Raw genomic sequence first — 23888 nt, forward strand, 5'->3', positions numbered from 1 at the left:
GGTAATGTGATAATTAAATATCCCTTGCTTACCCCATTAACCCAGGGCAAACTCAGTATGATAGAGCAAGATGAATGCAAAGCCAGTCTCCTGTTCCTGGGCTCCAGCTAGTGATTTTTTTTTTTTCTCCTCCTCATTGGTGCTAACATTTGTTTTAAGGAGTGTGGTGTTTGATGGTGGGTCTTCTGGAGGTCTTTCCCCCCAGGTAATACATCAGGGTCTCCAACTCTCGGTTTAAATTATCATGAAATTGCTGTTGACCTCTTGCTTTTTAAAGATAGTCTGAAAGGAGAAAGTTTTATTGACATAGTTTTGAATATATTTCAAACAGATGTAGTTAAACCTGTTGAAGAAGACTATGTAGCTCCTCTTTATTTGGGACCATGACTGGTTTATTTGGTTTAGCTAAGCTAAATAGAGCTAATCAGCTTTAAAGGAAAATAAGCTGACTTTTCATATAGAAACAAATGTCTGTGTAGTTCTTTGTGCTGGTTAACTCTATTACCTTTAAAAACATCTAGTAGGATTAAATAACATACTAGTAGATATTTCTAATGCTTACATTCTTGGGTTCTTCATTTTTTCTCATTTTAAGGTTAATCCCTTGTTTCCAGATTAATCTTTCTCGGTGCTCATCTCCATCTTTCTCAAAGGTTTCTCCCCACTACTGTGCCAGCCTTCCTACTTGCTAGTTTTGCTGGCTACATCCTGCAGCGGCTCCACCTGAACTGTGTGCTCCTTATTTACTCCTGGTAGGCATGTGGAGCCCCTCAGCCCCTTTTCTGGAATAACATCTTGCAGTGTGTTCTTCCTAAGTTGTTGAATTCAGTTGTCACGTTATGCCCATTAGGAGCCCTGACACCGAGATGAGGGTGTGTATGTTTTTTGTTCCAGAAATAATGAACTAACATTTCCTTTAGAAGCTTGAGAGTGAATGAAAAACCTCCTTCTTCTGATTGAAGATACCTTTCCTTTCCTGGTTTTAATTTTGTCCTAGATCTCAGAGAATGTGTTGGAAAATGTATTGGAGAAGTCTTATATTCTTGAACACACAACTGAGAAACGAAGCAGCTGGAGAGTGGGTAGTCCTGTAAACAGGAACAGATAAAATGCACTAGGGATGATGCATTTGCTGCAGCAATTGAAACAATGAGTGTCAAGTCCTGTGTGCAACTGCAGGCTGTTGAGGATCTGCCAAAATATTTAGCTTACTCTGCAAGACTCGTGTAATGGCTTGTTGGTTCTTTTCAATTGTAGGTATTTTGGTTATGTACCATGTAAAATGGCCAAGCTGTTATTGCAGGGATCTACCATCTTTGTTTACCTGACTGTGTTACTTATCATATATGTCTCGAATTAGAACCCAGAGAAAGTTTAATAAAATGAAATCTGCCTTTGCTTGCATCTTTCACCGGTACTGACTATTCCTTCTGGTCCCCAGGCTTGACAGGGGACCAGCGAACTTACCATGGGAAGGAGAATGTGGACTCCAGGCACAATCGAGGGAGAGGAGGAGAGACAACCCGCTTTCACACTGTCAATGTGGCACAGCCTGTCCGATTTAGCAGTAAGTTGCAGACTGGGAAATCTGGGCCATCTTTCTGCTAATTAATTTAGCAATTTAGGCTATTTCTTTTTAAGGAGAAATTAATAGATTTTTCTCTTGCACAGCTTTTTGACTAGATTTTATTCACGTGCAGTGCTTTTTAAGGTTTTTGTACATTTCTTTAATGTATGTCCTGTTATTGCATAGTTTATGTAGCAGGCCAATACATGCAAATAATTGTACTTCCCTAGTACTCCTGTTTTTGTGAAACCAGAGTTGCAATTTTCTGTTATAACTCACTGCAATTACAGAAAACTAAGCCCATGGTTTAAGTAATGGTTTCAGCCTGCAGCAGGGACAATAGTCTAGCCCTTGTCTCTTGATGTGAGCTTGCATGTAGGATTGTTCCCCTGGAAAGTGGGGGGAAACCAAAATTGATTGTTCTTGATTGACTTTTGAAGATGATCTTAAAGGTGTTGCGCTATTATTAGTTAATTAAGCGCATCTCTGACATTGTGAGTTTTGTATCCTTTTTAATAGGAAAAATATTCTTTAGGGAGTGGGGAACTTAAGGAAATTCTTCACTTGCTTCTCTGAAGACAAAGTCTGTCAAGGAAATATGTAGCGCTTGAATGGGTTTCACCATGTTACTCCCATCAATCAGTCGGGAATCTTCAAAAATATCACTTCACTGTCATCCTACCCCCTGACCTGCTGCACTGCTAGTGCCACTGTCGGCATCCCAGTCCCAGCCTTATCTAAAGCGTTACAAATGTCCTGCAAGTGTCCTTCCCACTGATCATAGCTCGTAGTGACTGTTGCCTCTGAATCTCTCCAGGCCCAAAACATCTAAGTCTCCCCTGCCTTCTCCCTCTTACCTTGGTTCACTCTTTGCTCCAGGGATCATTCAGTGATTTGGGAATGTGAGACAGCACTGATTAGCCTTGGAGGGAGGGATGGGACAGATTAGGAAAAGGACGTGGGGGGAAGACAATATGGAAGTAATTGGGAACGATTGCTTTGGATTATGGTGATCTTCTGAAATAGACAAGTGATAAGCAAAATTAAAAATTCACCCCTTTGTTGATTTATATATTTTTTTAAAATAGGACAAAAATGCCTATTTAAATGGGTATTTTGATTTGTCATGGATTCTGGTAGCTAAATTATGTTAGTAAAACTTATAGAGGACATTAAAGCAATTTAGAAATTGATACAGCAATATGTAATATACTCTGCAGTCTGACTGATACTGTATTCTGTCCCATCTTAGTGATGTGAACAGTAGATCTTAAAAGATCCCATATAAATGGAGAATAAGAAAAGATATTTAATTAAAGGGCTTCAAATCTAAGTTTATATATCATGATTTGATGATAAAGATCACTGTTTCTGAAGGGAATAAAGAGGCTTGAGAACAAGAACTCTGTTGGTGCCTGTGAATGCATGCAACAAACATAAAAACAGTTTGTGAATTTAAAGGTCCTTTCTTAGGTGTTGTGCAAAATTAATACTGCAAAAATAGGTGCTAAAATCATATTTCATGTCTCTTAAATTTCATCTGCCTGTCTCTGTGATTCTGTCATGGTTGCCCATCACCCCCAAGAATGCCAGTCAAAAGTCCACGGGCCTGTTTCATCCAGAAATGCCTCAAGGCTTTTGTTGCATATTCCTTCAGTTGAGTTAATTGGGAGAAAGCGGAGGCAGCAGTTCACACCACCACCTTCTTACTTCCTAAATATCTGCTTTGCAGTGATGTTTTTCCAAAGCAAACAACAATTGCCCCAGAACCCCCATCGTCTTTAGTAATTGTTCATGGGAGCAGGATTATGTGAATACTATTGAGACTGTTTGTAAAAGTAGGTTGAAAACTTCACAGCAAGTTGGATGTATTGCTGACCACCTAATAGAAAGACAGAATCATTTCTCTGATTCTGTCAGGCCACCTGAAAAAAACAGGCCACCTCTGGTTTTTTATTTCTTGCTGCTTGTTTTGACTTGGATTGATCGAACTCATTGGATTTATAAAGATGTGCAGTGAAATATCTTCCACAGTAGATCATCAGTCTTAATTAAAGCCTTTAAAGGCTGTCACAGTGCAATGAAACATTACTAGGAGTTACATATTTTTAAATAAATTTTTAAAAATTTTCCTTTATCAAAAGCTGCAGTAAAGTAAGTCTTCTGGGATCTGTAATGCATGCATCTCCTCCTGGTGAGGTGAAGTATAAACAGTATGTTGCGTGTACACATCCAAGTGATTATGCATTGCATTGTCATAAACTGATTAGGATGCATTATCTTGAAGATCCTAATTTGGGGGGAATGGTTTCCCTTCTATTCTTCATGTTTCCTAGGAAAGTGCCCAACAGGATGGCACCACTATGAGGGCACAGCCAGCTGTTACAGAGTGTATTTAAATGGAGAGAACTACTGGGACGCTGTGCAGACATGTCAGCGGGTGAATGGATCCCTCGCCACCTTCACTGCAGACCAGGAGCTGAGGTTTATCCTGGCACAGGAGTGGGACTTGGAAGAAAAAACATTTGTAAGGAAGGACCAGCGTAGGTGAGTAGGAAGGAAAGGACAAAGATCTCGTATTACATGAGAATGGTCTCTGTGTGATACAAATGCTGGTAGTTCAGTTTGCTTAGAAAATGTAATGGTAAAATTGACTTCCGTTTAGTAACCCAGTATGAGCATGCTGGTTGACTGTTTGGCAGTGGCCATCTGTATTTTATGTTTTAATTAACATTAACAGATAGGCTACAATTCAACAGAGTCTTTTTATCTTCCTGCTGTCTCAGCAACGTACTAGTATTCTTGAACTGCAACAGGGAAGATGGATTTTACCATGACTCACTGCTGCACTACCTTGTATAGAAATAATGCTTTAAATTTTTCAACAGAATTTTTGTTTCCATCAAGTACCAGTAGCTCTAACAAAGACTGCAAGTTTGAGATAAGAATGAAGTAAACAGCCATTTTGAGTTGCAAGAACTATGTTCTGGTGGCTTTAGGTACTTCATTCTGTTAGTTAACAACAAACATGATTCCTTTTTTTTTTGCCTGTGGGTTTTTTGTCAGCCTCATGGGCTGCCGTGACAGATCGCCAGGAGTGGTTCAGTAATGGTGTATCTCTCTGGAGAGTTAGATGGTTTGATCTGGAACTGTCTGACATAAGTTGTATATGTTTATAAAATATTTGACTGCTGGATGCTTTTGTGTGGGTTTTGGGTTTGAGATACTGAAGTGCTGCCGTAACAACAGAATAAGGTGCTTATTATGAGTAGAAATAAAAGACACTGGTGACTTACTTCTAAACAGGAAACTATCAAGTATTTTCCTCTATTCTTCAACTGTAGTCTTTCCGTGTACATTGCCAACATATGGGCTGAAATGTTAAGGAAAAAATCATCAGAATGTTTTGAAAGTTAGCTTTTAAGTATAAAGACATTGGAAGGCTCTGTGTAATTTATTTTGATTTGTTAGTATGTTTTTGGCTTAATTTGGCTAACTTAATTTTTTTTTGTAGGTTCTGGGTGGGGTATCAGTATGTGATCACCAATCGAAATCACTCTCTAGAAGGTCACTGGGAAGTGGCTTATAAAGGTAGGCCTCTCGAACGATTACGTAGTTAAATGGCCTGTGGAAACTGTCTTAAAGCATGAATTATTTGCAACAACAATGTAACTTCTTTCAGTGACAGTGTTGAAATAGTATAGGGGAACTGCTTTGCTCTACAGTATCAAAACAGAAAAGTTTAATACTCGATACGTGTCTTATTTTCAAATGTAAGAAGTTTCATAGTTTTTTCACATTGCAGTCTTGTGGAAAGAACGTGCTTTGCAGTTTGAGCTTTCCCCTTGATTAAGAAGAAAAAAAAGGAAATGACTCTGTAGTGTCTTGTTCTTTGTGGTGAATGTCTAGATGAACTGCTGATTCCTGGTTCTAGTATTTGCACAGACTAGTATAGGATATTTTGGGGTTTTAGCTTTTTAAAAATTTTTATATACTTAAAAAAAAAATCTTGAATTTTGCAGAATTACCCATTTTTTTTTCATTTTAAAGTACTTCAGGTGGTCTACTTAAACCAAGACAAAATTTGCCTAATCCCAGAAATAAATCCTAGCTTATATGAAAAACTGAACATTAATCTGATAGGCATCACTGGCTGAACTTTTTCAATTGCAAAACAAGCAGCTCCCTCTGCTGAAAATGCAAAGTTATGTTTCTATACCTTTTATTTGTAAGTAATTCAGTTGAGGGATTTGTTATTCTTAAAGTCATTATATGAACTCTTATGCGTAGAATTGAATGTCTAAATGCTGTACTGGTTTAGGTAATGGAAAATGTAAAACCAAAGGGGTTTGTTTTAAACATTAGCACTGTGAATTCCAGTGTAGCATTTGAAAACTAATCTGAATAGTTTTCTTCTCATATACAATTTTCAGTAATGGAAAATCTGTAAGGAAAACTGTTTATTAGGTATAGATACATAATTATGAACAGAATTTGGCTAAATGGTTGGGTCTTAAAAAATAGTTCCTTTGATATGTGAGAAGTAGTAGAACCCTGTATAGCTTTCTAATGACAGTACTTGTTTACTGTGCTGCCATGCACGAAACTATTGATTTCTTTTGTCACTTAAGTGGAGAGAGTTGACTGAATATTCAGAGGAAACTGCTCCTTCTTGTGGAGGCAGGAACATTTTCATTAGTTCCTTAAAGTAAAGCATCTAAAGATGTCTTTGGACAGAAGGGGAAAGAGAGGGAGGAAAGTCCAATTTTTTTTTTCTCATAATAGGGATTTCTGGTCTGACAAAACTATTTATATAGGTAGGTTTCTCCTGTGAAGCCCAAGGGAAAAACAAGCCAAACGATTCTCCTTAAAAGGGTTTCTTTGCTCTTTGGAAAGTTGACTGCACTGCCATCTGCTGACAGAATGCTTGCAACCAGGGAGGCATAAATTACAGAAAAATCATGATACCTGTTTTTATTGTAAGTTTTATTTAATTTGATGCATTATATAAATCTAAGCCTTCTCAATACTATATATTCTTTTGTTTGCAAGCTTTCTATTTAATAAAGGGATACCTATATGAAATAAAGTACATAGTAGCCTTTAGTAGCTTCTGAAAAGCTTCAGTTAAGCTTCATTGACTTGTAGTGAGGCAGACTCACTACAGAATTTGTGGTGATTTAGGGTTCTATAGCTTGGAAATTTTAATCCATTATTGGGAGATGTGGAAGGTAAGCCCTCAAAAAAATGATAGCAGAACCTAGTTGCATTTAAATTAAACAAAAAACATCATGCCTAACAGTGTTTGAAAGGACCATCATGTGAGAAGACTGTGTAATATGCTAACTGCAAGAGCTGTTAAAATCAATGTTTAAGCATGCAGATTTGGAAAGTGGGCTTCTGAAAACATAGGAAATAGGCTAATTTTCACAATTGCTGTGTCTTGGTCTGCCATTAGTCTCTGCAGTTTTGCATACCAGCAGATTTAAGTGAAGTGAGACACTGGTGAGAAACATTTTAGAAGTTATAAAATGCCCTCAACACCTCTTGCACTGTTTGGAACCCATCACAATACAGTTTCTTAACAATTACGTGAGTGGGAAGGACCAAATAGTCCATACCACCACTGCAGCAGCAGAAGCGGCATTGCAGCCTTGTTCTCTGCATAGCACTGCTCTGCACTGAGTGGCATGGGAGTGGGGGAGCGGCTCTGCAGTGCGCTGCACGGTATATAGATGTACACACATCTTCGGAAGCACTAGTAGGTGCTTGGAGTGCCAGATACAAGACTGATAGGGGTTCTTGCTCCACTAGTAGCAAGTCAGCGTTGTTTGAAGGGGTGCATAACTATTGGCAGGCAAAACCCTCACGGGAGTCTGGAAAGCAGCACTTGTGGAGATACCAGAACATCACTCCTACTGGTGCAGAATGACAAAATTACCCAGTACTTTGAAAACAGCAGCCTCTTCTCTCTGAGTCACCCCTTACCTCCCCACTGTTTGCCTTCCCCCAGAGGAATGTTGCTAATGGAAGCTAAAGCTAGAGGACGGTAGCCTTGTAGCAGAGTTGGTGTGCATGAAATGAGGGATGTTACAGAGCCTTTCTAAAGCTTTGCATACCCGCAGGCTGCTTACACCAATGCATCTTGTTCTAGGCTCTTCAGAAGTATTTTTACCCCCTGACCCTATCTTTGGTACGGCTATGTCTGAAAATGAAAACGTTCTTTGTGCCCAGCTTCAGTGTTTCCATTTTCCTACCCTTCGGCACCATGGTTTACACAGCTGGTATGCTGAAAACTGCTATGAGAAATCTTCATTCCTCTGCAAAAGGAGTAAGTCGGTTTTAGTTCAGTGTTAACTCTGTTGCGTGTTTAAATATGCATATAACAAATATGGGGGAATTGGTTAGTTATCCTTTTTACCTTTTGCCCAGTGAATTAAAAAACAAAGGGGGGCGAAGTTAAATTTCTGCTTGGTTTAATAAATAAGAGCATCATAATGTGTGGTTGTCAGCCACAGTACAGATTTTCACTAAAAAATGATTGTTAAGCAGCTATATCAGCCCCAAAATAAAGTATACTTGAAAAAAAAGGTTAAAAAAAAAGTGCCTTATTAGTAAATATCACTTGTAAATTATTAACTTCACATGAAAATGAGGAAACACTTATTTCTGGTTTATTTTGAATATAGCAAATTCAAGGGGGGAAGCAAATGGAGCTACTGACTTAAAGTGGAAAAAATGGCTTTCATTCTGTATCTTGCATTTCTTTACTCCAAAAGGCTTTATACCAACAGAGGTATTGGCAGTATTTTCAGGTAATATTTAAGATACCTGATATAGATGGTGCTTCTTTGCAAGAAGGAGAAAAGTTGTTGAACTTTTACTGCAGTTCTTGAAGCTTTTCTAGTTTTGCTTTTTCTTTAAAGCAGGAAAAAGACAAGATGGCAAGGGGAGGAAAATTCAGCCCTTCTTTGCCTGCTTTTGCACCTGAAATACTGAAAATTAGGAGGACAGGATATTGCCTTGTCTACCTTGAGATGTAATAAAATCTTGGAATCTGATATAGAAGGACATGTGTTTAGTCAAAATGATGATCAAAAGATGACCTGACGATCAGATGACTGAAAGATGACCTTCTGATGATCAGAAGATGACCAAAAGATGGTCATCTTCTCAGGATGATGTAAGGATGGCAATAGCTCTGCCAAGATGTTAACCAGAGGGTGAGGGTATTGGATGCGTAAGTTGAGCAGAAGAATGCTGTGTCCAGTTTTGGGCCTCGCAGTGCAAGAAAGGTGTTGACAAGACCTTAATAAATTGAGGGGAGTTCAGTGGGGCCAGCAAGATAGTGATGTGGGCTGAAGTGTGGGTCCTTTGAGGTGAGGCAGTGGGAACGGGGCTCCTTCAGCCTGGAAGGGAAGGCTTCCAGGGGAGCTGATAGCAGCCTACCAGTACTTACAAGGAGGTTATCAAGAAGATGGTGCCAGGCTCTTTACAGTGGTGCATGGCAGGAGTCAAGGGGCATTAAGCTGAAACAACAGATTTGAGTTGATGCCAGGGAAAACTGTTGATCGTGAGGGTAGTCAAGAGTGGAACAGACTCCCAGGGAGGTTGTGCAGCCTCTATCCTCAGAGGTTTTTATGACCAGATTAGATAAAACCCTGAGCAACCTGTTGGGACGTCATAGCGAACCCTGCTTTGCACAGGAAATTGAGCTGGGGACCTCCTCAGGTCTCTTCCAGTCTGAACTTCCCTGTGGACCCTCCCAGCTGAATTTGTGCGTAGGCTGGAGGGGGCAGGCTGCCCTCCCTGAGCAGTTGCTTCAGCTGGCGGGTCCCAGGGCTGCCTGTGTTCCCTCTTTCTGGTTTTGGTACCTGCCTTTAGGTCAGTGGGAGGAAAGGACAGTGGACAGAAGACACCTAAACTTCCTCCGCTGGCCAGGGATCAAGATGTAGCTAGATGCACATTTTTTAGGCCTGGCCTGTTAAGACTGTCCTTCAGGTTTGGTCCAGAGAAGATCCAGCTTTTCCTAAGTACCAGGAGAGAGGGAGGGAGCTGCAGCAGGCACTGACAGTGAAGCTTAAACTTCTCAGACCACTTGCTTTCCTGTGTCTTGGAGAGGATGCCCAAAAGTGTGTCAATTCCATCAAATACTTAAAGCTCACTTTGCCAATTTTGAGCAGTAAATCATCCCTGTGTGCCTCCAGACTACCCATTATCTTCTTTGGAGATCCCTTTTCACAGTTGCTTTAATGTGAAGGTGTGGCTTTTGACTGGTGGTCTGCTTATGTTTACATATCACTTAATGTAACAGAATAAGCTGGACTCCTGTCTGGCAGGCTCACAGACACTTGGATATTGATGTGTGTTTCTGTTCTAGGCCAGACTTGCGTTGATATCAAAGACAACATTGTCGATGAAGGCTACTATTTCACTCCAAAAGGGAATGATCCCTGTTTGAGCTGCACATGTCACAATGGTGAACCTGAAATGTGTGTGGCTGCTTTGTGTGAACGGCCCCAGGGGTGTCAGCAGTATCGCAAAGACCCTAAGGAATGCTGCAAATTTACATGTTTAGACCCAGGTAAGAGTTGACTGCTACAGTTTTGTCAAGAAAAATTAGTTCAGTGCTCAACTTGGTTATCTTCGGGTATAACTTTGTTTGAAATGATGCATCCTTTCAATGCCTCAGCATTGCTGGGTACAAAGCCCCTGTGGGGAAAGATCTCAAATCACAGGAAATGAAACACTTCAGACTGTGGCTAGAAATAATTTGTCATCCTTGATGCTACTTATATAGGAGAAGCAGTAGCTTATTTTCTGTATGGAGGTTGACACTACTGTGGATTTTTAGTAGACCGTCTTGCATGGTTCCTTCGTCATGTTTAGTTGTTGTGAAAAGAAGAGACTTCTCTTGAGTGGTAATTAAGCATCATTCACTGGTGAGGCCGCACCTCGAATACTGTGTTCAGTTTTGGGCCCCCCACTACAAGAGGGACATTGAGGTGCTGGAGCATGTCCAGAGAAGGGCAACGAAGCTGGTGAAGGGTCTGGAGCAGAAGTCTTATGAGGAGCGGCTGAGGGAGCTGGGACTGTTTAGCCTGGAGAAAAGGAGGCTCAGGGGAGACCTTATCACTCTCTACAACTACCTGAAAGGAGGTTGTAGAGAGGTGGGGGTCGGTCTCTTCTCCCAGGTAACAAGTGATAGGACAAGAGGAAATGGCCTCAAGTTGAGCCAGGGGAGGTTTAGACTGGATATTAGGAAATTTTTCTTCACTGAAAGGGTTATCAAGCATTGGACCAGGCTGCCCAGGGAAGTGGTTGAGTCGCCATCCCTGGAGGTATTTAAAGGACATTTGGATGAGGTGCTTAGGGACATGGTGTAGTGGTGGTCTTGGCAGTGTTAGGTTTATGGTTGGACTCGATGATCTTAAAGGTCTTTTCCAACCTATATGATTCTGTGATTCTGTGATCATTTTTCTGGACATGAGCATTTATGTGTGTGTAAGTTTGCATGTAGGGATCACGTGGGAAGCAAAGTTTATAAATTATATAGAGTTTCAGTAATAATCAGGACATGCAACCTTGCTTATTGGATTTGGCATCTCAGTGCAGCTTCTTGTTTTGGATCAGTAAAGTCTTCAGTTGACTGACTGAACTGTTTGTCAGTCACCATTTGGGGATGTAGGTTTTTGGGGCGGTTATTTTTCTGTAGAGAGACCTGCGAAAAGAAATGGATCTTACTTGGAATTTACTGTGAGGGTCGTCAAATACTGGAGCAGGTTGCTTGTGGAGTCTCCATCTGTAGGGCTATTCAACGCCCAGTTGACTCTGTCCTGGGCAACCTGCTCTAGCTGATGCTGCTTGAGCAGGGGTTGGACTAGATGATCTCAGGATGTCCCTTCCAACCTCAACCATTCTGTGATACTGTTATTTCCTGGTATTTTAAAATAACCTAATCTTATCTGAGTGCACTAAAACTATTGTTCTGAACTCCTGCAGAAAACACGGAAGGTCAACTCTTCCCATCAAAAGCTTCTGTTTCAGTCTGTTACAAAAAACGGGTGCTTATTGGCTTCCAAACTTGCAGTCTTTCTTATTTATCTTAACTACAGAAGTTAATCATTAAAGGCCACTGGCTCCTTCTTGCTGTCATTCACACTTGTTCTGAGGTTTAAGCTTAACAGATGTTTGTAGCTAGTGTTGCAGGTTGGTTGGTGAAATAGGGGGGGAAAAGCAGGAGTCTTCCTCCTACTCTTATGAGCAGAGTTAAGACTTTGTCTTCACTTTTTTTTATCTTCAGGAACAGTGTCAGCAAAGCATCATCCAGCAGACAGGATAAGATGACCTGGGATAACCTTGTGCTGTGTTCTTTAATCCTTGCTTATTGCTGTGGGTCTTAACTATTTCATGAATACTGATTTGAAGAGTGTATTTTACCACATCCTTTCTGATCCATAAGCTCTTCTTTCTGTACTGATGCTAGATAAGACTGTTTCATTATACCCTTGCCTGAAGTGTTCTGGTTTTTTTAGTGACTTAGTTTTTGAGAGAAGAATCATCAAGCAGTTGTCAAACTTCCTTCATAATGAAGTTACTTCAGCTAGTGATAAACAGTGAAATTTTTAAATGAAGCATTTCAGTTTTCCTTCTGGGTGTTTATAAATGACTATTCCAGATGACAAAATTAATGAATTACTTTCTTTAATGAGCATGTATTTATCTTTGTCCAATTCTTACATATATCTTCCCTAAGCTCTGTTGCGAAGGAAAGAAAACAGTTTACTAATCAACAGTAAGTAAATTAATCACCCAAGGAGAGACCAAGGGGAAATAAATCCTGCTGTTGGGTTGGCAGGTAATCAGCTCTCGCAGTGTGAGTGGGTGAGCAATGATTACAAGTGGATAACAAATATTACTCAAGGACTTGGTAGTAGGGGAGTTTTTCAGTGGTAGGAGTAAGCTGAGCAATCACAGCTATACTCTCTTGAAAGATGCTTCTCATTTAGTTGAAGATAAATAGCAGAGGAAAATCTTTCATGTACTAATGCTGAAACAGAGGTAGTCTGTCTATTGCTGCTCCATGGATGTGGTAGAAAATAATTTTTCTATGTGGCTCTTGTTTAGACAGAGCTGCAACTCTTATTTGTGAAAAGGTAATAAAAGAAATAAAACACTTCGGAAGAGCTGATGGTGCAGAAGCTTTTCTAGTGACTAAACTGGTGCAGTTACAGGATATTACGACTGTATTGAATGTAAAACAGCCTTTCTGAAATAATCTGTTTGTATTTATGTGGGTTGGAAATCTCTGTGATGACTTACCTTGTTCGGTACAAGCTGAGTCTTTGTCTTTTTTTAATCTAGGACTTGACTTGACAATAGTTTATCCAGCCAGACAGGTTGAACATTAGGAGCTCTCACAGGCTGGGAGCAGTGTGATAGAGGCCCAAGACGCCCCAGAAGGTCCAAGAATTGCGGTTGTAGCTGGCCTAAAGAGAATACATGGAAGTCAGGCTTTCTGCCTGCAAGATTGTGTCATGCTTGCCTGTGTGTATATTTTACTTAAGTCACTTCATTTAAGGCAGTTATTAGCGCTAATTTATGGTGTTCATCAAGTCGGCATTGCTGTAAAACGGAGGAGGAACAACGGCAGGTCTGTAGTGTTCAGGAGGGTGTGTTGGTTGGTAGGTGCATGACTGCATTGCTTTACGCTCTGGCAGTAAGAGTTGCTAAAAGGTTTGACAGCACAGAGGCTTTTGTACTGCACAGCCAGATTTGAGAGGGTGTAATGTTCGAGCTCTATGCATAGTGCACTATTAAATGAATTTCTTGTTGCCAAGAATGCATTACGTAATAAATACCAGCCTGTTAGCCATGTACTTTAACGATGTATAAATTAGGTGGATTTTTCTGTTACTAGCATTTGTAGCAGGTCAGTGCTTACAATTTTTGTGAGGCTTTTAGCTTTCTTTTGTAAGGAATCTTTGATACAGCTTTAGCTGCTGTTCGTGAAAGGACAAGTATTGAGAGAGCTCTTGCAGCTGTGGTGGGTGTGGGAAAGGAGAGGTGGCCAGGCTCTGGCTGGTTGCTCTAGGAAGTGCGGTGTCTCTGCGGTGGCTGGGGAGGGGGGTTCGTACCTGGTAGTACTTGTGTGCTGTAGCACTAGGTGACCAGGTTGTGCAGCCGCTTCATCCGTTTCTTATCCACACCTAACCTGGATGCGTTGCTCGTTCAGAGCTCTTTAACAGGAAATTGGTGCAAAGAACACAGCATAGTCATTTTTAGGTCATTTTTCTTTGTGTAGAGTATCTGTATGTGTGCGTGCTACTTAAGCATAACCAAGTGCGATTAGTTGAGTTGTGAAAAAATAATACCTCTCGTGTCTGGCACTGGTAGAGCAGTGATCATTTGCTCACAACAGCCTTCCAAGCATGGATCTGGTTAGCAATGGTATAGAGCTCTCAAAGTCCTAAGCTCCTCGGTCTGTTTCATGTTCTGCCACTTGCTTTCTATGTGATTCTAGGAAAAGATTTAATTCCTGTTTACCTTAATCTCTTCAGTTCCTGAAGGGTGATTATCATGTTGATTCACCTTTTTAAGGTATTTTTAGTTCCTGTCACTTAATGGTGCTAACCAAGGTACCGATGACACACGGAGTTTAGATGATCACACCTTGGTGATAATGACAACGTTTAGAAGTTTTGTTGTTGGAAATGTAAAAGTCAAGATGTCCGAAGTCATGCAGAAATAGTTCTCAGGCCTTTCCCATAGCTTCCAGACCTGCTGTCCTCTTTAGTATAACATCTCAGCCATGCCAGGGAGACAAATGGTTGTGCAAAATGCTGTTAACCTTTCCTTTTTCCTGTTTTCAGAGACCTGAAGCCTTCAACATTTTGTCCCTTTTGCTGATTAAGATATGTTTAGAAATGTTTAGATCTTCTTGCAATAAATAGATAAATCACCTGATGATTCATAATTTTCTTACACTTTTGAAATATGGAGAAGTGTTAAACCAGGCTAATGGATCTCCACTCTGCATTTATCTCTCCATTACTGACAGAAGAACATCAAGAAAAATGAGCCTTGAACAAAAGTAACAGACTTCTTTTATATGTTTTATGTAACAGATGGCAACAGTTTGTTTGACTCAATGGCCGGTGGAATGCGTCTGATCGTTAGCTGCATTTCCTCCTTCCTCATCCTCTCTCTGCTGCTTTTCATGGTCCACCGGCTACGCCAGAGGCGGAGAGAGCGCATAGAGTCTTTGATTGGAGCAAATTGTAAGTAGCCTGTATCTGTAACAAGTCTTGATCTAAGTAGTGTATGTGCTTCAGAACAAAGAGAGCAGAAGAAATACAAATCTGTGGAAAACATCAGTGGAAGTCTGGTTATAGATTCTAGTCGGTACTGTACTCAAATGTAGCTCTGCACTGGCTGCCTGAACTGATCACGGTTTGTACAAGTTTTGGTTCTCTGAACCATTCCACATTCAAAGAAAAAAAAGTTTTATAAAAACACTTACCTTGTGCCTCATGCTTATTATTGACAGATTGATGTACATAAAGGTGAGAAATGTCATGGTCTTCCTTTTGACTGTGCCTGTGTGTGTGTGTCTTGGTAGGTTCTTCAAACCTGAACTTTTTTAGCTGATAATGGAAATATATTTTTTTGTTTGTATGTGGTCCAAATCTGAAATACCTTCTATGTGTGAATGATCTTCTTAGTTTGAAGAGGTTAGATACAAATTTAGATGTGATGCAGGACAAGCAGGCTGGGAGCAAGTGGGCCTGAGTATCATTGTGTAACTGCAGTGAGTTGACTTGTATAGGTTATGTAGACTTTTTTAGGTCTTCAGGAGATACAAGTTCCTTGGGTGTGAAAAGTGGAAAAAGGTGTTGAGGTCTGCCTTAAATTGAAGAAGAAAGCATGGGATAAAGTTAGTTACTTCTTTTTTCTTCTCTTGAAATAGTGCACCATTTTAACTTGGGCCGCAGGATGCCTGGGTTTGATTATGGTCCTGATGGTTTTGGAACTGGCCTTACTCCACTGCATCTTTCAGATGATGGGGAAGGTGGGGCATTTCATTTCCATGATCCACCTCCACCCTATACTGCTTACAAGTATCCAGATATTCAACATCCAGATGACCCACCTCCTCCTTATGAGGCTTCTGTCAATCCAGACAGCATCCTTTGTTCCACTCCAGGTACGCGCGCAATAACTTCCTTTCTTCCTCTTTTTCATTTTGGCTAGAGGGTAGATTTTTTTTTTTTTAAACTATAATCATGTGTTTAAGTGATTGTGATGGGAAACATATATTTCACGATCAAATCCCCTATTTCTGCGATGGAAAAGTCTTTTGTTAAAATGTATCATTAACCATTTCTCAAAGGTTCTTTGGATCACCTAAATTACAAGTGGAATCCATGCTGCAAGCAGTTGAACTCTTAGACCTTACCTATTTTCAAGCCTTACCTTGGATGGGTTACCTGGTTACGTAGTTTCCACTATGCTGGTACCTTTTCTGGTCTTTTGGAGATAGGTCTATAGAGATTGGTATTAAAAAGTAGAACAAATATCAAGTACGAGAGATTTTGAATAGAATATATCCGGCATCTTCTCTCCTCCCCACTTCCCCCACCCACACCCCCCAAAAATTGACCAAAAATATCACTTTCTAATGATTCATCCAGTGCTCTTCAGTTTTGCAGCTGTGATATTCACATACTGTAGAAATCATTCCAATTTGGGATTTTACAGCAGCATATCTCACAAGATAAGTGAGCCTGATTAATGCAAGTATCTTATTTATATATCAAAGTTTTATTTTTGCTACATAATTTTCCTTTTTTGCAGTGTCATCTCTTTGTGCATTAATGCAAAACCAGGAAAAACTCAGAGCTACCAGAAATACAGATAGTAAATCTATTTGGGAATGTGAAATGATATACTTCACGTTCTGATTCTGCTTGGTTTTGTCCTTTGCAGATGGAGTTCTTTCTCAGACTGTGCAAAGCAGTCCTCCATCGCTAGGAAACTGTGATGTATCCCCACAGCTTACAGAGGGATCGCTTCCTCCTTCAGTTGGTCCTTCTCCAGTGGAGCTGGAAGACTCTGCTGACAGCAGCACCTTTCTTGTCCCTCCTGACACACCGCTAAATGAAAACACACCGGCAGAAACTCTTGCGGGCAGCCGTCACAGCCACTGTTCTCTCAATACCATTGTATAAAGGAGTGAAAACCCAACTGCCGGTCAGAAATAGTTTTAGCAACTGTTTGCACAGACAAACACTAATCCGTGGTTTGAACTTCAGAAGGAATCTCCACTTTGTTTTCTGAACACTGCTTTTATGTTCTAGATTAGGATTGTGCCTCTTGTTTTTTGGCTGTCGTTATTCATTCACTAATCGGTTTGTCCTGTAAATATGGATTGTATAACTGCTCTTTTTTTTCCATTGGCTATGGAAAAGAGTGCAGAGAATTCCTTTGACTTCTAAGGAGGTGAAAAGTATGGGTAGTTTTTTTGTTTGTTGTTTTCTTAACCTGAGAGGAAATGAAATCTACATCAGAAAAAAGCTGCTTGGATTTGGCTGGATACCACTGGACCTGGGGAACAGTTGATGGAAAAGGAGGGCGGGGGCAGTCACCGTTCAATCAATTGCTTTCTCTCTTGCTTCAGTGCTACACTTGGAAAAGGCAGAGAAGATGGAACTGCAGGGGAAGGGGCTGGGGGCCTGTTTTACAGAGTGGGAGCACTGAGAAGCTAAAACACATGCCACCAAGTAAGAGTTACACAGTATAAAACATCGGTGTGTTTTGATCTGCCTTGCTGTTTCAGAACACCATAGGGACTGGAGGGTGAATGATCTACCCAATATGTGACAAGTGGGTACTAAGAAAACTAGGATTTGCAATTACAATTATTTGTTGTTGGTAGCTGCAAAATCTCATATTGTCAGTTTAACTTCTGGCCCATAAAGAAAACTAGGTCTGTGTAATGCTTGTGTCCCTTCGGTAGAATCCTCATGTGTGTTAGGTAGTACTTTAGGGAAGAGACGGGGAGCAATTTGATGCAGTCCGACTTCACTATATGAAACCCCTGTTTGTTATAATCCCATAAGGAACACTGAGATATTTTTCTTTGTAGTTTAATTCCTTTACAGTGAACAGTTGCATAAGACTGGCCTGGATAAAAGACCATCATTCTTGCTTTTCTTATTGCATGCTATATTTAGCATGTAAGTGTGTTCCCTCCCCTCCATTTCACTTCTTTACAGTTCTACAAATACCATTTAAAAACGGTGATTAACACCCACTACATGTGATGTTTAATTCTAATTGGACACTTGTTCCTTATCGGAGTCCCATAAATTGCCAACCCTATTCTAGGGATTTCCCCTGTGCCCCATAAACCATTTATCCAGGTCCCACGAGAGGTTATAATGAGGTTAGTGTACTTAAATCAATACAGCAGTTTGCTTCAGACTGATATGTCATCTTAAATTTGATGAAGAACTCTCAGATTGAACTCTTTACGTTAATTTACAGATGGCAAAAAGATTCATTCACTCCTTCACTAAACCCAAAGTTAAGCACTGTTGGTTTTGATAATGAGTGCAAAATAATCTTTACAGGTGATTTTAAATTTAAGTTTGGATTTCAGTGTACAAATAATTTACCCTTTTCCCCTATCCTCCTCTTGCCTCTGCTTCTCCTTGACTTACTGTAGCAGTCAGCAGATGAGATGAATTATAAGGAATTTGTAAAGGATGCCCCTTGTGAGTGTTCTCCTGTTACCTTATGAAGGGTGCAAGCCTAGAGGGACAGGAAGAAAACACTGCATGGGAGTGTGTATGTGATCTATTTTTCTAGTAATGATGAGAAATCATACTTGTATGACAAATCCTACCCCACTGTTGTGGTTTCCCAGTGCAGCTGACTCTTTCCCCATTGAATATGCTGCTACTTTCTATTCTGTGTCTTGCCTATAGGCTTATACTGTACTTGGGGATTGGTCTTGACAATTCAACTCCTTTTGCACAGAAAACTGAGTTTCGTTATTGAGATCATATCTGGTGTCTTGACATTCAGACACTTGCTAACAATCTTGAATCCATCGGAGAGCGTGAATCACAGTTCTGGGGTGCGCTGCTGGCACACGAGTGGGAGGAAGCACTGTTAGGAAGCCTCTCCGCCTGGAGCCATACCACCGCCTGCGTTGTGCTCTCTGGTTTGACTGGCTCTAACAGCAGTGATACGAAATGAGGAGCAATTTTCCACCCTGTGGGATCCCTTACTGTCTCCTCCTCTGAGTTCAAGTCCTGGTCTAATGAAGTGGATGGATAGCAGTAGTCAGAACCCTGCGTACAAATTATCGACCATTTCTGAAGTATGAAAATAAAGCGGGTTTTGTGCATTTTTGAGCACATTCATACGTTTTATACATTGTATGTACTGATTTTTCTTTAGTTTTATAGGTACGAATGCGTGTGTGCGTGTTTCTGGGTGGCGAGATATATATATATATAGATATCTATCTATATATATAGATATATATATATACACATACTGTAGACAGTAACCTTTGTGCTGCGTCCAGCTAGGTGAAGCTAAGCACTGGGATATAAACTAGGCTCTTAGGGTTAATACTTTTCTCAAGCTGGCTACACTGTTGTAGGGCAGGCTGTGATAGTGTACACGTAAGTAGGATGCGAAGTCTGTGCTACTACAATCTGTTCCTGAAAAATATTTTGTTAGCAGTGCAAAATAGAAAACTTCCAATCTCTTTTGAAGCCAGATGGAATATTTGTTCTTTGTAGTATCCTAGCGCAATAACAAAAGGCCTTTTGGCTTGGTTTAGTCTCTGAAGCTGTGTTTTATGGCTGAGGTGAATGGATACCTCACCTCACACTTCTCCTAACACTGCGGGAATCTGTTTGACACTTTTTTTATTTTACTTTCGGTTCTGTGGTGAATTTTATTTGAAAATAAGCTCTGTTACAACTGGCAACTTCATGGTGGCTCCTTGTTGTAGCTATGCCCAATGGAGGCTTCTTTGTAGAAGCCTCGGTGTGATATTTTCCCCATTGCTTCTGAGCCTTTCCCACTTGTATATTAGCATGGAGGCTGCTATTTTCTCTCTTTTCCCCTGTCCTTCTTCATCTTAACTGTAAACAAGTGAAATTTTGCCTTGAACAGAGCAGCTCACTAAGTACAGCTCATTTACTTCTTGGTGAGCTTCTAATTTGGCAATAAAATTGGTTTTTTTCCCCCCTTTTTAATGTAGCATTTTCACATTGAATACTTTCTCTTGGTGCAAGAGCCTTTGTGGTAGAAAATGTCACAACTACTCAGACTTCTGGACCAACTGGGGAAGAGTTACAGCAGTTGACTCCTCAGCAAACTTTCCTTGCCCTTGGCAAGGTGACTGGTAGGCAGTTTGTCCTGAGCGCCAATTACGGAGGGTTGATGGTTGTCCGAGGAAGACCTTTCTGTTTTGATTGCCATTAGATTGATGAGATCTTTGGAGTTGTTTTTTGCATTGATCCCCCCTCCGTTCACTTCTCTGGATGTTTTTCCTAACTACTGATGCATCCCAAATGTCCCTCCAGACCCAGCGGGGGAGATGGCATTACCACATCATCCCCGGCAGCATGCGTGAGCAGAGAACACATTTCTCTTGGGATGTCCTTGACTGCAGTCATTGTAAAGTCGCAGCACTCGGTTCTGCACAGGGCTCGCACCTCCCGTTGTGGCCTCGGACAAAACCGCTCCTCAGATTCCCTATCCTTACGACATACTGTGGTGCCATATTGAGGTCTCTGCTGTTCCTTCAAGAATAGCCCTAGATATTCACTTCTCTCGGTGTTATCGGTGACACCTGTACACAGTCTTACAGCAGCCTCTAATTTTTTTACTAGGTGAGTTGTAGAGTATTGTAATGTTGGAAGGATGGTGGGTTTCATTCTGTGCTAGAAGATCAAAACTGTCATTCAGATGTACAAAGAGCTTGTCTGCGTAATGTTCATTCTTGTCTGGTTTTGAGCCTCAGACTATTCCTTTACCTATTCATGGCAGGACGCTGATCTAGAAGAAGAATGAAGTAGGTGCAGAATTTTTTCTGAAGGCTTAATCTTGCAGTCGGCGGGTGCTCTGCCTCTACAGGTGTCACGGGGTGATGGCCTGGTTCAAGTCTCTTGAGTTTCACTTGGGAAGAAAATGTTTTTGTGACCAGTAATTACTGTTCTTTTCCCATCTAATGTTAAATGAATTTGAAGCTGTTTTTAAAGAAGTTTTTATCTTTCAGATGTGGATTTTCAGTGGCAAAGCACTGAAATTTCAATGTTGCCTCGCACAATCCATAAGATGTGTGGTTTGGTTTTTTTTTTTGTTGCTGAAACATCTTTTGTCTCCCTAGCTAAGGAACATGCAATATACAGAAATGTCTTTTAAATTTCCCTTGCAAGTTGGGAGCTGGACCCTAAAATTAGAGCAGATTAGTGTAGAGGAGGCAAATCAAAGTTCATACATTTTGCTTCTGACGTTCCCCAGTTCCAAATGAAATATTTGTTTCTTTGGAATAGACGCTTTTGGCAGTAAAGATCTGCTTCCCCTAACAACAGCCTGCATTACCTGCCTGCTACGGTACGACATAGCTTTAATTTTCCAGTATTGTGCACCTTGAATGTTGAGTGGGTTGGAGTCGATGGCAGTGGAGATGCTGCGCTTGCAGTACCCTGGGTGTCGGGCTGGCAGATGCCTGGGAGGCTGCGAGAGAGAATGAGACACTGCTTTTTACCTTCTCCTGGAAAATAATTTTAGCCAACGCTGCATTTGCAGGCTTCTCCTGTGTAGTTGGTTTGTGACTGGACTTAACTGTGGCAGTGTATAAAAGATTTTGATATTCTGTGAAATACCATGTAGAATTTAAATTTGATACTATAATAATTCAGTCCCTGTGACACTGGTTTTTTGTTTTAACTTCTTTCTTTGGGGTTGGCACTAATCTTTTTTTTTTTTTCTCAAGATGCTGTGAGAAACATTTCATCCAAATGCCAAATAAATTGTGTTCTGTAAGAGAAATGGCCTGTTCCAGTGTCTCCTGATTTCTGCATCGATGTGGTTCCTCAGCATTGCGAAGGAAGGTCTTGTTAAATCACGCTTCTGAGCTGTGATCTTGCGAAAAGATCAATAGACGCATTTAACTTCAAGCAGGGAGGCTGCCCAAGTCCCTTTGTGTACACATTCCAGTGGAATTTACCTACATTACTGTAATTTTAAGAAAGTCTTGGCTGTATACCCAAGCAGGTGAAGCACAGCCTGCTCCTGCTGCCCCTCTCCAAACCCGTGGGGAGGATGCCAAGCCTCCGGGCCCAAGGTGCAGGTGGTTGTGTGGGACCGGGGGCTGTTCGGACCCCCAGCTCCCGGTGCGGGGCTCTGGGGAACGAACCGAGTCGGTTGGAGAGGTGACGTGGAGTGGGAGGGGGACAGTGTTAGCACTGAGCCTGTTACCACTGCCTCTGCGCGCCCAGCACCGGGGAGGCTGCTAGAAAAGCCTGATGAGAGGTCCGGCTGTCCTGACCTCTTCAGCTATTCCAAAATTCGAACTCCAAACTTTTCATCAGATGTCTAAAGGAAGGTTTTGGGTACTACGCTCTTCCCTTAGTTGTATTTTACACCCCCTGCGTGGTAGGGGGGCCTGGAGGGCGGCCCTGGGGTGGCCGTGGGTGGGCTGGCAGGAGAAGCCTGGGCCGAGAGCCCTGCTCTGGGGTGTGCGGGGGATTTGCCGTCCGGCGGTGGGACCCGTCCGTCTTGCGGGGAGATGTACAGCAGATGGCGTGTCTGCTCCAGCCGACCCTGAGCTGCTCGACCGCGTTACAGTCCAGGCGGTTGCAATTGCCCTTGGAGCTGAGGGGGAACGAAACGAGCCGGGGTGCGTAGTGGGAGCGGCAGCTCTCCTGCCCCCAGTCCCCTTGGCCTGCAGTGAGCTGGGAGGTGATGCTGCCTCTCTTGAAAGAGCCTGTAACTAAATGACTTAATAAAGCTGGCTGATAGCGGGGAATATGACCTAAAAGACCTTGCTAGATAAATAAGCCTCTTTAAACAGTTGTGCTGGTTTAGTAATGCAGGCTTGCAGCTGGAGCTGGCAGGCTGGTGGGATATGGGATGGAGCAACACCAACTCTGAGTCAGAGAGTCGCATCTCTTCCGTCCCAGCAAGGAGTGCTCGGCATCGCTGCCGTCTCCTCCCCTGGGCCGGGCGCTGCTGTGGAAGTTACTTGTCCTGTAGCAGGTACTCGGCAGCAGCCGTACGTGCTGTACGCACTACAGCTGTAGCGACACAGCTGGAGGCTCCAAGTGTTGGCATGGTCAGCGTGCTGGTCGGAGGGTGGGCCCTCTTGGAGTGCGAAACGCTGCGCTGTGGGCTCCTGCCTCTCTTCTGGAGCAGTCTGGGCAGCAAGTGCGGGGCCGCGGGGCCCCTGCGTCCTCAACCCTGTCCTGGTGACAGCTCTGTGGATGGCCTGCGGTACAAGTGCGGCAGTCTGATTATCTGGAGCCATGCAGGGTCAAATCTGCTTTACCTGGGGGAAGTAGTTTAAGAATGAAAATTAAATTGACCTCCTGATCCCAGCCTGCCATGAGAGGGGCTGTTTTCAGGCATGGGGGAAAAAGCAGCATCTCCTTTTTTGCATAGTCCAGACCTGGCCCCAGTGATGCCTGCCCACGCTCCGGGCTGGGAACTCAGGTCCTAGAAACATTCACTTGTGTTGGGGTTTTTTTTTTTTTTTGTTTTTGGGTTTTTTTATGAGCTGCTGGGCTCGCAGCGTTTGCTGTGAGTGCTGCAGAACAAGTCCCCGCAGCATTGCTGGGCTGTCCCCGTGCCCTGCTCGTGGCCGCAGGATGCGTTTATTGCTGAAAGCAGTCAGCGTGCAGTGCCATCGTCACCGTGGGTGCCACGGAGGGCTCTGCTCTCCCTTTCCTGCGCCCGCAGAGGGCAGCTGCCACCGCAGCCACCTCTGTCGCTGCTGGACCTGAACCAGCGCAGCTCCCAGACCTTCATCTCTGAGCCAAGAGGTGCTGGTTCAGCTGAGGGCAATGGGACGCAGCCCTTCCTACGCTGCTGGTCTCATGGGGGACAAGTGTGTCTCTATAGCAGCTGCCTGATGTTGTGAGCGCTTGGGGTGGCTCAGTGTGGCAGGGACCCCGTGGGGCTCTGCTGACACCGCAAGACCCTTTGCAGATAGAACTTGCCCTTCCCTCCTGCCCTCTCGTCTCCTGGGCACAGGGGCGATGCTGCAGGGAGCAGCCAGGAGTGCCCAGAG

The 23888-nt window shown here is 42.2% G+C and overlaps 1 protein-coding gene across 3 annotated transcripts in view; it reads left to right on the forward strand.

Moving 5' to 3' along the window:
• DGCR2 (DiGeorge syndrome critical region gene 2) overlaps positions 1 to 18999 on the forward strand; it is a 47756-nt gene extending 28757 nt beyond the window's left edge. For 2 of the 3 annotated variants that reach the window (XM_075515796.1, XM_075515798.1), the window contains 8 exons: positions 1442 to 1567; positions 3895 to 4114; positions 5082 to 5158; positions 7722 to 7898; positions 9948 to 10151; positions 14695 to 14847; positions 15537 to 15773; positions 16556 to 18999. In XM_075515796.1, coding sequence (XP_075371911.1) covers positions 1442 to 1567; positions 3895 to 4114; positions 5082 to 5158; positions 7722 to 7898; positions 9948 to 10151; positions 14695 to 14847; positions 15537 to 15773; positions 16556 to 16797 — 1436 coding nt within the window. In that variant the 3' untranslated portion in view covers positions 16798 to 18999. The remainder of the gene's footprint in view (positions 1 to 1441; positions 1568 to 3894; positions 4115 to 5081; positions 5159 to 7721; positions 7899 to 9947; positions 10152 to 14694; positions 14848 to 15536; positions 15774 to 16555) is intronic. The other variant, XM_075515797.1, reaches the window with a different exon arrangement.
• The last annotated feature ends 4889 nt before the right edge of the window (positions 19000 to 23888 follow it).

This window comes from Mycteria americana, chromosome 13 (genome assembly GCF_035582795.1).
Source record: "Mycteria americana isolate JAX WOST 10 ecotype Jacksonville Zoo and Gardens chromosome 13, USCA_MyAme_1.0, whole genome shotgun sequence".
NCBI classification, from domain to species: Eukaryota; Metazoa; Chordata; class Aves; order Ciconiiformes; family Ciconiidae; genus Mycteria; species Mycteria americana.